The 15,000-nt window shown below is 45.7% G+C and overlaps 1 protein-coding gene across 6 annotated transcripts in view; it reads left to right on the forward strand.

Moving 5' to 3' along the window:
* The window catches only part of LOC125285039 (septin-7-like), a 46,056-nt gene that overhangs the window by 24,408 nt on the left and 6,648 nt on the right, over window positions 1-15,000 (forward strand). For all 6 annotated transcript variants that reach the window (XM_048229233.1, XM_048229234.1, XM_048229235.1 and 3 more), the window contains exons 5-9: window positions 9,335-9,435; window positions 9,640-9,774; window positions 13,198-13,315; window positions 14,212-14,304; window positions 14,758-14,854. In XM_048229233.1, the coding sequence (XP_048085190.1) occupies window positions 9,335-9,435; window positions 9,640-9,774; window positions 13,198-13,315; window positions 14,212-14,304; window positions 14,758-14,854 (544 nt within the window). The remainder of the gene's footprint in view (window positions 1-9,334; window positions 9,436-9,639; window positions 9,775-13,197; window positions 13,316-14,211; window positions 14,305-14,757; window positions 14,855-15,000) is intronic.

Consider the following 15,000-nt stretch of genomic DNA (forward strand, 5'->3'; position numbering starts at 1 on the left):
ATTCTTTCTGTCTTTCTTTCTTTCTTTCTTTCTTTCTTTCCTCTCTCTCTCTCATATACACACACACACACATGCACACACACACACACGTATGAACAAATATGAACTTCACACATACAGTAGACAAAGACAAATTCTCTCTGAGTGTGGAATATGACACACACACACACACACACACACACAGCTAGTGTGGAGAGAGGCAACTCTTCCTCTGGGTTGTTTGCTGTTTGTGTGTACGCTGACGGTGTAATCCAAACAACCCAGATTCCTGAGAGGGTCAATCAGTAGATAAAGCAAGTGTACAGTACACACACACACACACACACACACACACACATACGCCCTTGTATCAGCTATCTGATGTTCAGGGTGGAGGTCCTGCCTTCCTTCTCTTTGGAGACTGATGCTTCCCCCTCAGTACAACACACACACACACTCTTACACACACACACACTCTTACACACACACACACACACTCTTACACACTGATTAAGTAGATGTCTAGTTTTATGTGGTGAATCATGACCAGAATAGTCTGTGGGATTGTGTTGTTTTCTTTTCTGTGTGTGTGTGTGTGTGTGTGTGTGTGTGTGTGTGTGGTATTGCCTATGAGTTGTGTGAGGGAATGTGTGTCTGTGCAAAATAAAATGGCAGATGTTGTTAACTTTGGTAAGAGTGGAGATTGCAGGGAATCTGTAATCATCATCATCATCATCATTATGTCATTTCGCCCGAAGGCCTATGGGAGGGTGTGTGTGTGTGCATGTGCTTATGCCCACACACACACACACACACACACACACACACACACTCGCTCTCGTGTGTGTAGTTCCTGCAGCTGCATCAGTAAAGAGAACTCCTGTTTGTTTTTTTGTTTGTTCGTTCAATTGGAGGAACATTCCCGTAAAGAGGCGCGCACACACACACACACACACACACACACACACACACACACACACACACACACACACACACACACACACACACACACACACACACACACGTTAGGATTTCCAAGTAGGCTGCTAGTCTCACTCTCTGTGCTTGGATGGTGTTACCTCAGTGGTCCCTAGACACACCCCATCCCATCTGATCACAAACAAAAACCCTGTCTAACCCACCACCCTGTCGTGTGTGTGTGTGTGTGTTTTTAATACCTCTATTAGTGTGTGGGTGTGTCCCAAACTAGTATGGCTTCCCTCATTCAGGATATGTGTGTTTGAGTAGATCTTGGAGTGTGTGTGTGTTTTAATACCTCTATTTGTGTGTGTGTGTCCCAAACTAGCATGACTTTTCTCATCCAGGATAAGTGTGTTTGAGTAGATCTTGGAGTGTGTGTGTGTTTTTTAATACCTCTATGTGTGTGTGTGTCCCAAACTAGCATGACTTTTCTCATCCAGAATATGTGTGTTTGAGTAGATCTTGGGAGTGTGTGTGTGTGTACAGTGTCTGTGTTCCATGTGTGTAGGAGGTATTAAGAAGCCACTGCTGTCACCTTTTAGAAATGTAGTGACATCATAGGTGTGAATGGTCGCTATGGCAACCAGCTGTGTGTGGTGTTGCGCTGGCTTTATCAATGCACTGCCACACACACACACACACACACACACACACACACACACTCCCAGACATGCTCTCAGGCTCCCATCACTTTTCTGGTTCCTCCACATAGTTTTGCTTTAATGCCAGTTTGTGTGTTTGTGTGTGTCTAACATGCCTACACATGCAAACACACACACACACACACACACACACACCAGCCGTGGTCAGTAATTGTCCTCTTGCTCATGTTTCAGACACTACCCACTGTGTGGTTGGAAGCACAAATACACCTAAAGCCCAGTCTGAAATAAGTATGTTGGCTGGAATTTATTTTAGAGCCTCAACAGCAGCCAGTATCTAACCCTTTTCTCTCACACTCCTCTCTCTCTCTCACTCTCTCTCTCACTCACACTCTCTCTCACTCTCTCTCACACAGGAACATCCTCCTCTCATTAACATCCTCCATTACAACAGTAGGGTGCCTAGACTCTGTTCCAGGCTCTGTGTGTGTGTGTGTGTGTGTGTGGGCAGCATTTGAATGGAGGGTGTTTCTGTGTGTGTGTGTGTGTGTGTTCCCATATATGTGTGTTTCTATGGCCTTTGGTCTTTGTGTGTATGTATGTCTGTGTTTGAAGCATTTGAATAGACCAGTGTTGAGAATTTCTGCTTGCACAAGATCTCAAGTTATCTGGAAAGGGATCATGTGTTGGGCTCAGCACTGCTTCACCTAAAGGACATGAGTGTGTGTGTGTCTTTCCTCTAAATAACGAGAGAGAGAGAGAGATATAGATATAGATATTCTCCCTCCTCTCCAGTGCAGTGAAATTGGCCCCTTACACTAAATGGCAATCAAAGTCCTTTTCATCCTGGATGTGTGTGTGTGTTAGGGCTGGGACAATGCGTCGACGCAAAATATGAGCGTCGATTCGTCAAGCATAACGTGTGCTGCTAAATATTTTTAATTTTACACCTTCAGTGTTTTCCATACGTTGACTAATCTGTGGCTGGGCACCACGAAATCAAAACCGGCCACCACACATAGATGTTCTATGTTGTCGGCCTGCTATTTAAATTAAAGATAAGATAAAATAATTTCATTGAGCTGCACGTTTTACTCACACTGCCTTTCCTCGCCCCGCCCGCTCTCTCTCATAACGAGCCCGCTGCTCCTCCTCTGCATGTGCATTTAAAGTAATCTATGTAAGAAATGTATTTCAATTAATCATAAAATGGCCCTGATATGTCACTAGACATTAAAAAATCATGTTCATTTCAAATACTTATATCACTGACAATAGTAGTACGGCCAGGATATTGTCATTTAAAAAGTGAAGTTGCAGCCTTCAACTGATGTTGATGTTGTGTTTTGTCATGTCATGTTGTGTTTTGGCCTGATGCGCCACCCTCCACCTATCTACTAATCATAAAGTCAGTAGTGTTTCGGCATCCGGGTTGGCAACCTCGAGTCAGGGGGGAGGGGGAGGGGATACACCGCTCAACAGTATTTTGAAAGTGATTGCAGTACCAGTTTTGGCCACAATCTTACATATGGTTCCTTTAACAAAATATTCACATAGAAGCACTGCATAGAACACAGTGGGCTACATTGCTATTAAATCCGCTTAGCATCGTGACCATGCTGCGCAAATTTGTTCAAAACCGCTGCATTAAAGTTAAAGTAAACTCTGCTAAGGTCTTATCACAACATAGTACATTGAGGAGACTAAACGAAGTTAAGTTACAGTATGCAATCAAGCAGTAGCCCTATCTCAAAGCTAACGTTAGAATACTGTTTGGATGTCAAGTTTAGCATGCTTACTTGCAGCTGCTTGTATTATCATGCAGGGCTCATTTTATTGACTCTGTTTGCAAAATCCCGATGGAAATGGAAAAGTGTTTTCCAAGACTAAAAGTGCTTGTCCAAAGGAGAAGTACGAACTGTGATTTGAACTACGTTATGAATTGCATCCACACATGATTTCCACACGAACGTCTTAAAAACTCAATTAGACATACACTAGCCTACTGAACTTTATTGAATGCTACCTCTGAATAAGAATACATTACTTTGCACTTGTAGTTACTTGCACTTCAGTCTTTTATTTTGGAATCTTAAGAGCAATAAACATATATTGCAATGTTAAAAGAATTCATGTTTTTCATTCAGATATGTAAATAAACATGTATAAGTTGCTATTAGTGAATTAATGGGAGATAATTGAATCGAAATCAATCGGACTGAAAAAAAATGAATCGTTTAGATTAATCGATGCATCGAAAAAAAATAATCAGCTAGATTAATCAGCTTTAAAAATAATTGTTTATCCCAGCCCTAGTGTGTGTGTGTTAAATCTATTCCCTGAACCTCCTGTTTAAAGGGGCCCTAACACTATAACATCTCAGCAGTACCTCTTTCATCCAGGAGGTGTCCGTGTGTGCAGTGGTATGTGTGTGTGTGTGTGTGTGTGTGTGTGTGTGTGTGTGTGTGTATATGTGTCCATGTGTGTGCACTGTGCAGTGGTATGCATGCATTTGTGTGTGTGTGTGTGTGCTCCATGGCCCCTTGTTCATCCCTGAGTAACTGCTTTACCTGCTCATTATCCACATTACACGTCTCTAGGCCTCTCTAAGGACCATAAATCAAATCACTGAACCGTGTGTGTGTGTGTGTGTCAGAGCGAGGAAGGTACAGGATGTGTGTGAAAAAACTCTTCTTTCTTTCGAGATATTGTCCAGGACAGAGAAGAGCATCATATTTGAACTCTTGTTCGTGTCACACTAAACTTCCGATCTGTGTATGACACCGTAATCATTCATGAACACACACAGAGTGGGTTTGGGTGTGTGTGTGAGTGTATCTGTGTGTCCAGATAGGAGCACTTGTGAAGGACTCTGGTTGTTTGCGAGTGGAACCCTGATCAGCTTTGCAGTAAGGGCTCTTAATTCATCCAATTCATTCATTCATTGTTTAGAGTAAAGGGGGGGAGATAGAAAAGAAAAAGACTTGTCTGTCTGTCTGTGTTTATCTTTCTGCCTGTCTTCTTCTTCTGGTTGTCCTCTTTCCAGAGACCACAAACTAATTAGATTTCCAAATCATCCCCTTGGCCTCTCCTCCTGCCAGTCACACAGAACCCTGGAATGCGCTCAACCTCCAGCGGTTACGGGGGTAGAGAGGAGGGACCAAGATGGATGGAGGTGGAAGGAGAGAGTGATAAAAAAAAATGGAGAAAGGATTGAGGGAACAGGGGATGGAATGGAAATGGAGGGATGATGAGATGTTGAGGAAGAGGGGAAAGAGATAGAATGAAGGAGCCATGGATTTAAGGCAAAGGATGGAACTGGAAAGAGAGAGGAGTAGAGGGAGGAGATGGAGTGTGTGTGGAGGGTGGTGGTGTCCTATGCAGAGACAGGTGGCCACAACATCGTCCAACTTGGACTTGTGTCATTGCACTGCTCAGCGGCCAATAGCGCGCAGCTGCTGTTTTGTTTGTGAGGCTCCTCAGCCAATCAGATTCCTCAGCGCTTTGTAGTGTGCCGTTCCCGATGAGGTCACCACGGTCACATGCAAGTTATGTCTGACTGTAGTGGTGACATTCCTGTTGTTTCAGAGAGCAAGGAACACACACACACACACACACACACACACACACACACACACACACACACACAAACAGGGGCTTGATATCAAGATGAGCTCAGTTTGTGTCTAGTCAGCATTTGAGACTTGAGGCACATACCCCAGATGCCTCAGTCTTACACAGACCCATGCACACAGACATTCTCTCTCTCTCTCTCTCTCTCTCTCTCTCTCTCTCTCTTCCTCTTCCACCTCTTGTACATTGTCTCTTGTACATTCCCTCCATATTTCATCTTCCTGCCATGTCTGGCAGCTCTCATTTGTTACCCCTCCTCTCTCTCTCTCTCTCTCTCATGCGTAATTCTTTAGCATGTTGGTAGACATAAACTCATTAAAGAATTCTGTTATGACATCACTCCTGGACTTCCTGGAAACGTTTGTCTGCGTGTGCCGTGCTGATTTGAGTTGCCTGGTGACCTTAGAGTGTACAGTCTTGACCTTTGAACTCCACTGTTGAAGGGAGTCCTATATATATTGTTTGGAATGCAGGGCAAGGTTGTCTTGGAGGAGAGACAGAGAGAGGGTCAAATATGATGGACATAATATTTCAGAAAAAAGCACGTTCTAAAGGGAGCAAGAACGACTTCACCCTTGGGGGCGGGGCTAGTGGGGGGGGGGGGGTAAGCTCTGTCAGGTCAGGTGACAAACTATAATTACTTGGGCCTGACAATTTCATCATCAGGCCATTTTGATGGCACTAAAAGACTTAACCGATAAGGCATGTAAAGCCTACTACACAATACATTAAAAAATCACTATACCAGTTCAACCCTCCAGTCAGATTGCGCCTGAAATTTTTTAACTCCGTCATCAAGCACATTATTTTGTATGGGAGTGAAATTCGGGCCACCAAGTAGCAATTAAATTACAATGCATGGGACAAAAGCCCAAATGATATATTTCATCTTGAATTCTGCAAAAACATCCTAGGAGTACACAGACATGCATCAAATCTTGCTTGCAGGGCTGAACTTGGACGATTTTCTCTTTTAACTGATATATAGAAAAGGGCATCCAAATTTTATAATAATTTACTTTTGGCAACACCAATGCATGTCTTTATAGTGCCCCTCTACAAAGAAAAAAATCAGAGAGTGATCCTTTTCAATACCTAACAGCGAAATATGAACATTACACAGGTAAAACTAAAACTCATTGAGAAAACTACACAAGATGAGTACTATGAATATTGGCTAAACAAAATGGAACAATCCAACAAATGTTTCCAAAAAATCATGAATTTGCATCGTATTTAAAAGAAATTAAAGGGTACAAACAGATAAAATTACTAACATCCTATAGATTAAGTGAACACTCCCTGGCCTTAGAAATCAGAAAACACAGGCAAACCTGGCTTCCTAGGGAGGAAAGGCTGTGTTCGCAGTGCAGTGGGGGAGTAGTAGAAGACGAAAAACACTTCCTCACTGAATGCAGTAAATTCAGCAGTCAGGAACCAATATTTCCATCAATTCAGCCAAATTATATCTCAGTTTGAATGAATAGAAAATGAAGACAAGCTCCCATACTTACTGGGAGAGCACACAAGTTGTGTAAAACAAAAATCTCCATCATAAGAGAGAGTTTTGTTGTGTAGTTAAGTTTGGATGCAGTGGGCTGATGGGGTGAGGAGGGCTACTGGGGGGCTGATGCTAGTGGAATCCCCCTGTGCTAGGTGTGTGTGTGTGTGTGTGTGTGTGTGTGTGTGTGTGTGTCTGGTCACGCCCGCCTGTAAAACATGAGCCTCCAGTGGTGCTGAGCTCAAATTCCAGCCTCCTCACGCTGACTGATGAGGGGTTCCTGTCTGTCTGTTGCTCTCTTTACTATCCCTTTCTTCCTCTCTTTCTTCCCTCTTTCCCCCTTTCCCTGTATTTCCCTCTCTCTCCTCTTCCTCCCTTTCACATTCCATACTTTTCCACATTTGTCTCTTGTCCATCTCTTTCTTCTTCTTTCTCTTCTCTCTCCCTCTCTTCCTTACATTCCATCACCCCCTCTCTCCCTCCTCCTCCCACTCTGTCCCCCTCCTCTCTGTCTTGTGGTTTGCCATCACTCCAAGTGCCTGTAGTTTATGAGCACACACACACACACACACACACACACACACACACACACACACACACACAGAGAGAGAGAGAGAGAGAGAGAGACAGTGATGTTTGTAGAGTTTCCAAAACACTCTGTCCAAATCCCCTCAGGACCCATCCTCACCTTCCCTCTCCCTCTTGTTCTAATGGGTTTCTTGAAACACACACACACACACACACTTTTTTTTTTTTATCACATCCTGCCCTTGAGCAAAGCACAGCAGGATCTCTCATCTCCTTTTTTTTTTACACACGCACGCACGTGCATCTGTCTGGACTGCTGCCATCGTCTGATTGACTGAGTGGCAGTTGAACTGGGCGGAGCTTCAGCCCTGAGCCCCGGTCACATGCCTGGTTGCCATGACCACCCGTGTAAACACAGACATTAGAATCTCAGCTCAGGGTTTGGCCCATGCCATCTCAGGGCTGGGGAGGGGTGAGGCAGGGAAGTGCAGTGCAGTGGACCGGTCTATTTTGGGCCCATGATGCCCTTCTTGCATCTGCGAACACATTTGGGTTCCAATAGTGTAGGGTTGGGCTGAAGCTGAATCTGAACCTGGCTTTTTTTGGTGTTTTTAGAGCTAGTTATTGGGTGTGTTATTGGACCGGGCCTAGTTTTTGCTTTATAGGCCAGTATTGGGTCTAAATGAGACCTTCTGATGTTTTCTGGTTGTGGGCTCTGGTGCTGCTGCTGGGTTGGGTGGTCTTGGTATTTGGAGCATTTACGGGCCTATAAAAGACCTGGTTGATGGAGTCTGGTTTGGACTGGACTCACATGGTTCTGGTTCTCAGTGTGTGTGCGTCTCGTCCTTGGTCGTGTGTGATGTGGGTTTGGAGTCAGTCTGGTTCTGTGTGGTTCTGATTCTGGGCCTATAGACAGCTACGGTGTCCAATGCTGGACCGCGTTCACGCCAGATGGGCTCGACCTTCCTTTCCTGTGTGTGTGTTTTTGTTCTTTTTGGACCCAGCCCCTGTGTTCTTTTGGCGTGATTCTGAGCTGGTTTTGGTGTGGTTTAGGTCTGTTTGGGTTGATTTTGGTCTGGTTTAGTTTGGTTTTTGGTGTGGGTTTGGGTGAGCTGGATGTATTTGATGTTGGTCCCTGTGTTGGGATGGGTTTGGACTGAGGTGGATTGGCTGTGGCCGCAGGCATTGTGGAAAAGCCAAACACAAGTGATGACGGCATCTATGTGTTACGCACACACACACACATACACACACACACACACACACACACACACACACACACACACACACACACACACAGACAGACAGAGTTTATGCATAAACATGCACTCCACACCAGTGCACCTATTCTGCAGGATGAACTGTATCATGTGGTGTGGAGGTTGGAGCTCTGTTATGCTTTTTGTCTGTAAGTGTTTGAAAGAGAGATCCTGAGTTGTTTCAGAACATATAGTCTCATAAATACTGTGATGAGCAAGAGAAACCTTTTTTGTGGAAGGACTTGCAAAACTTTCTTGCAAAAATAATCAGATTTTGTCTACACCAAATTGATTACGGACGCACTCACGCACACACACACACACTCAGTTGGTCAGTTGCAGCGCGTCTCCCTTGAGGCTGTGATATTGACCGGCTGATTGAATGAGTCCACTCATCACGAGTGCTGGGCCTCATGCAGTCTCATGCATACTCACCGGATGATTCCACTCCTTCACACACACACACACACACACACACACACACACACGTCTTTGCTCTTTCTCTCTATCCCTCTCTTTCTCTCATTTCTCTCCTTGTGTACATCTCTCTCTCTCTCTCTCAGCTAGAATGGGCCTCTCTCCATATCATTGTCATTGTGAAAGTTGCTTTGTATTAACAGCTAACAGATGACTAGTGCTTACTCCGCTTTAAGGCCTATGTCTCACTGGGTCCGTTAAGTGTGTGTTGTGGCAGCAAGATGACTTAGTTCTCAGTTTGGCACTCATGGTACAAGATTAGAGCGCCAGTGTAAAACTTAACTCACCATTTGTTGATGTTGTTGTTGTCTCCACTCACCACATCTCTCTCCCTCACTACATCTCACCACATCTCTCTCCCTCTGTGTGTCCAGGTGGAACAGTCAAAGGTGCTGATCAAGGAGGGAGGGGTCCAGCTGCTCCTCACTATAGTGGACACCCCTGGCTTCGGAGATGCAGTAGACAACAGCAACTGGTACGACTGTGTGTGTGTGTGTGTGTGTGTCTGTCTGTCTGTCTGTCTGTCTGTCTGTCTATGTGTTTGTATCCTAGATAGTTGCATGTCTATGTACGTGCTTAATTTGTTTTTGAAGTCTGCATGCAGTTGCGTACATTATGGTTTTTGTCTTTGTTTGCTGCCACACTCAAAATCTTGTGTGTGTGTGTGTGTGTGTGTTAGTTGGCAGCCTGTGATTGACCACATCGACAGTAAGTTTGAGGACTACCTGAACTCGGAGTCTCGTGTGAACCGGCGACAGATGCCTGACAGCAGAGTGCACTGCTGCCTGTACTTCATCGCCCCCTCTGGTCACGGGTGAGTACTGCAGCCTCCTGGCCTGTCCACTCATCTCCCCAGCTGCATTCCTCGGTGTCTCCAGAGCCCGTGTGTGTGTGTGTGTGTGTGTGTGTGTGTGTGTGTGTGTGTGTTTGAGATCTATCACACTTATCTTGCCTGTCAGCAGTTTGAGCCACTCTGTGTTAGTTATGAGATATTCCTTCTGTGGACTCGACTGACCCATCCGCTCCCATGTGGCCACTCTCTCACACACACACACACAAATACACCCACACACACCATACTTACACACACATGCTGCCTCGCACATACTTGCTCCCACACACACACACACACACACACACACACCCATGAGAGTTTTCAGCTGCAGCTCGCGGACATTCCTCATTATTATATATAAAGCAGAAGTCATTAGCATCCCCCCATTACTGGGAACCAAGGAATTCAGACGGTTAACATCAACCATCATCACTCCCCCACACTTATGCAGACGTATATACACACACACACACACACACACACACACACACACACACACACCGTTCTTATTGAGTCAAACAGATCAGGGAGAAGACAGCTAGAAGCTAGGGAAGGAAAAAAGAAGAAGATATATATTTGTGTAATCTTCCTTTCTGTCTCAAAAGCTACTCTCTGTGTCCTCAGTGGGTTGCATTGTGGAGTGTGTGTGTGTGTGTGTGTGTGTGTGTATGCGCGTGCAAAGCACAGCTGACCCCAGAAGCACCATCTGTACAGCTTCTGTACACACACACACACATACACATATGCACGCGCACACACACACACACACACACACACACACACACACACACACACACACACACACACACACACCAGGCCAAGAACAGGGCGCTCTCTCTGTGTGTGATGCAGACAAAGGGCTGTTTGACCACGCTGGTGGTAGCTCTGGACTGGGCATTGGCCCGCAGGCTCACTGCACCCACTCGGTGCCCGCTGCCTCTCACAGAGGAGAGGAAGGGCGCCGTATGCCCCCAGTCATGCCAACATCTGCCCTGGCACCAAACCCAGCCAAGACTGACAGACCATGCACCCACCCACCCAACCAGTCAACCAACCCTCTAACAGTCACTTATAATAATCACCTAACCAACCCTTTAGCCTTCACTTAGCCAACCAACCCAACCCTTCACCCAGGCTGCACCTCCACTCTGCCATACACACACACACACACACACACACACACACACACACATCACCACTGCCACACCACCCTATCCACATACAGAACCACAACATGGGCAGCAGCCAACACCAGCGACCAAGCCAAACAAACGACTAGCAGCCACACACACACACACACACACACACACACACACACACACACACACACTTCACATAACCATCTCCTCCATCTAAGTCTACAGACAACACTGGGCTACAGCCTTAGTCACAGATGATACTTAGCATAAACACTCACACACACAGAGTGAGCGCGTGCGTGCGTGTGTGTGAGTGTGCATGCACACATACATCATACCTAGTAAGCGCTGCTCCTGCTCTAGGCTTTGTTTACATGTTGCAGTGCTAGCTCACACAAACACACCAACCACTGCATTCTACTGCAGTATGTGTGTGAGCTAAAGAGAGGGAGAAGCACAGGCATTCAGGCATAGATGCATTTACACACACACACACACACAGACACGCACACAGGCATAGACACATTGATACACACACATACACAGACACATAAACACAGTAACCTACTGGAAAGCAGCAATTAGTGTGTCTCTCTCACTTTGCGTAAGTATATGTCAGGAAAAGCCATACACATATACACACACACACACTGCTGTGTTTTCCCTCCTATAGTCTGTTTGGTAATTCTACAGAGAAGACAGTTTGCAAATGATGAAAATAAAGTGATAAATATGAAATAGATGTGTGTGTGTGTGTGAGAGAGAGAGAGACGGTGGACCTGTGTGTGTGTGTCTGACTCTAACGGTATGTTGTCTAACACAGCGGTCCCCAACCACCGGGCCGCGGGACATTCCTAACCGGGCCGTAGCCTACGACATGAGTTTAAAAAAATGCATGCAAACTAAATTAAATTTAATTACGCAATAATGTCACGTTTTACATGGCATAGGCCTATATGCAGTTGTTTGATTGCACGCATGTTTGCATTTTGCAAGGTCTATTTTCTTCGTCTGTCTGTCCTGCCTTCAACACTTTTACATATTGCCTTCAGCTGCGCAGCCTCAGGTCAGCTCACTTCACCTTCTTAGCGAAAGGTAGTGTCACACGAAGTTAGCTAAACTGCTAGAATGAGCAACAAAAACAAGTATCTTTAGCAGGTCACTGGCCAGAGTGTTTGAGTTGCGAGAGCCGCTGCAGAGATTTCTTACAGGAAAAAAAAGTCACCGTTAGCTGCACATTTTAGTTATGAGGACTGGGTGTCAAAACTATTTACCTGTGTGACATATTTGGGTTGCTTAATGACCTCAACCTGTCACTCCAGGGGAGAATGACGACTGTCTTTAAACTGGCAGATAAAGTCGCTGCATTTAAAAGCCAAGCTTGATTTGTGGGAATGACGAGTGGTCTGGGGTGTATTTGATATGTTCCAAACAGTAGTGGGGTTTTTTTAAGGATGACTGAGGCAGGGCCCGATCACCTTGCAGCTTTCAAATGAGTTTGGCGTTACTTCCCATCCTCAAAGATCCACGGCAAACCAATGAGTGGGTCCGCCCAACCCATTGTCAATATCCCGAATAGTCCTAACTTGTCAGCGCCCAGGAGGAAGAGCAGTTGATCGAAATTGCAAATGGCCGGTGGTCTTAAGAGTGTGTATAAGGAAAACCTCTCTGGCGGGTTTTGGATCAAAACAAAGCAGAATATCCCGAGATAGCCGTAAAAGCGCTGAAAGCGTTGCTACCATTTCCCCACGCATTATCTATGCGGCGGGTTTTTTCGGCAATGACTGCAACTAAGACCAAGTGCGCCCCATCGACTGGACATTTCAAAACACTGAGGGTGTCACCCCAGATGGAACCCCCACCCCAGATGGAACCTTCTTGTTGCAGGAAAGCACAGGGCTCCCCTGATTATATTAAGTAATGCATTTTTCCCCATGTTTGTTCCCCATATTTTGTTAAGCATGTTCACACTTATAGATGTAGCTTCAAGTTGTTCAATTTTCACTTCTTCAAGTTAACGTTTTTCACATGTTTAAGAGATCGTTACCTTGACTGTTCATACATAACTGGAGCTAGTTCTTTTCAAGTAATGCATGCACAACACATATGGAACATGGACCCCCATGTCCATGGTCCATGGTACATAAAAGGTTGGGGACCCCTGGTCTAACATGTATGTCTCATGGTGGAGAGAGGGAGAATATAATGGCGTGTGTGTGTGTGTGTGTGTAAGAGACTAATGGTGCTGCCCTCTGCTCTGCAGGCTGAAGCCCCTGGATATTGAGTTCATGAAGCGGTTACACGAGAAAGTCAACATCATCCCCCTCATCGCCAAAGCGGACACACTCACACCAGAGGAGTGCCAAGAGTTTAAGAAACAGGTAGGTGTGTGTGTGTGTGTTTGGCATGTTGAGTTGAGGGTTGTGGCTCCGAGTGATTGTAGTAGATGTGAGCAGACAGCTAATTTCATGCCAATCAGAGAGTGTGTGTGTGTGTGTGTGTGTGTGTGTGTGTGTGTGTGTGTGCGCATGTGTCCCCCCATGTGCATGTCTGTTTTGGTTTCCACTCAGAGTTTCCGCTCAGAGTATTGACTGACCTCCATGCTGAGCTGTGTGTGTGTGTGTGTGTGTGTGTGTGTGTGTGCGCGTGCCAGCCTTATTACGCCATATTCAGCACAACAAAGAACGTGCATTTAGCTATACAGTGAATATTTCTTACACACACACACACACACACACACACACAGAGATCTGTTGACCTTTAGAGACAACTAGTGCAGACAGGAGTGTTGGACAGCGTATCTCTTGTCCATCTCCTTTAGGCGGAGATCACACTAGAAATAACAAAGTGGCAACGCAAGTGTGACCCAACGCTCAGACCATAATAAGTTCTGTCTCGTTCCTAAGTAACACAAATGGTTCACCTAAACTGACACTTTGAAAGTTGAACAGAGTTCAGCCTTATGCTAGCGCTGCAACCGCTTCACTGCCAAACCATAGTGGACACACACACACACACACACACACACACACAAACAAACAAATGCACACTCACAGAGATGGAAGCACACAAGCAAAACAAACAAGACCTTTTTTCTGCCACTGATCATTGGCATCTCTCTCTCTCTCTCTTTCTCTCTCTCTCTCCCTCCCTCTCTCTGTGCTCTCTCTCTCTCTCTCTCTCCCTCCCTCCCTCCCTCCCTCTCTCCCTCTCTCTGTGCTCTATCTCTCTCTCTCTCTCTCTCCCTCCCTCCCTCCCTCCCTCTCTCCCTCTACAGATCATGCGAGAGATCCAGGAGCATAAGATTAAGATTTACGAGTTTCCAGAGACTGAGGATGAGGAGGAGATGAAGCTGGTGAAGAAGATCAAGGTGAGATTGAGCTTCAGACCGATCAGTTTTAACATCGCGTGCTGCTTGGTAGAGAGCACACACCCAAGGACACACTTGGTCAACCAAATAGAATCTTTCCCTCAAATAGACTCTCCCTCTTACACATGCGTACAAATATGTGCAGTTGTAAGCATTAATCAACCATAGACTGGAAATAGGACTAACATTGACAAATATAGATGCACTTGCAAAAAGGATGTGACCCTTGCAAACACACACATAAACACACACACACACACACACACACACACACACACACACACACACACACACACACCCACCACATTTCCTTAGCACAGCCTCTATGTATGATTTGTCAGGTGTGTGCCTGTGCCTGTGCCTGTCTGTGTGTGTGCGTGTGTGTGTGTGTGTGAGTGTGTCCGTGTCCGTGTGCCTGCTTTTTACACCAGCTGTCTCCTCTCCTCTCTCTAGGAGCGCCTGCCTCTGGCGGTTGTCGGTAGCAACACCATTATCGAGGTGGAAGGGAAGCGAGTGAGGGGGAGGCAGTACCCCTGGGGTGTGGCCGAAGGTAAGGACGCATAGGTCAAAGGTTACGGCACTGACCGGCAAGCCAAGTACATCATTGCTGGGAAGTGTGTGCATGTGTGTCCCCATGTGGCTCTCTCTCTCTGTCTCTGTCTCTGTCTCTCTCTCTCTCTCTCTCTCTCTCTCTCT

The sequence above is a fragment of the Alosa alosa genome, chromosome 20 (assembly GCF_017589495.1).
Source record: "Alosa alosa isolate M-15738 ecotype Scorff River chromosome 20, AALO_Geno_1.1, whole genome shotgun sequence".
Lineage (NCBI taxonomy): Eukaryota > Metazoa > Chordata > Actinopteri > Clupeiformes > Clupeidae > Alosa > Alosa alosa.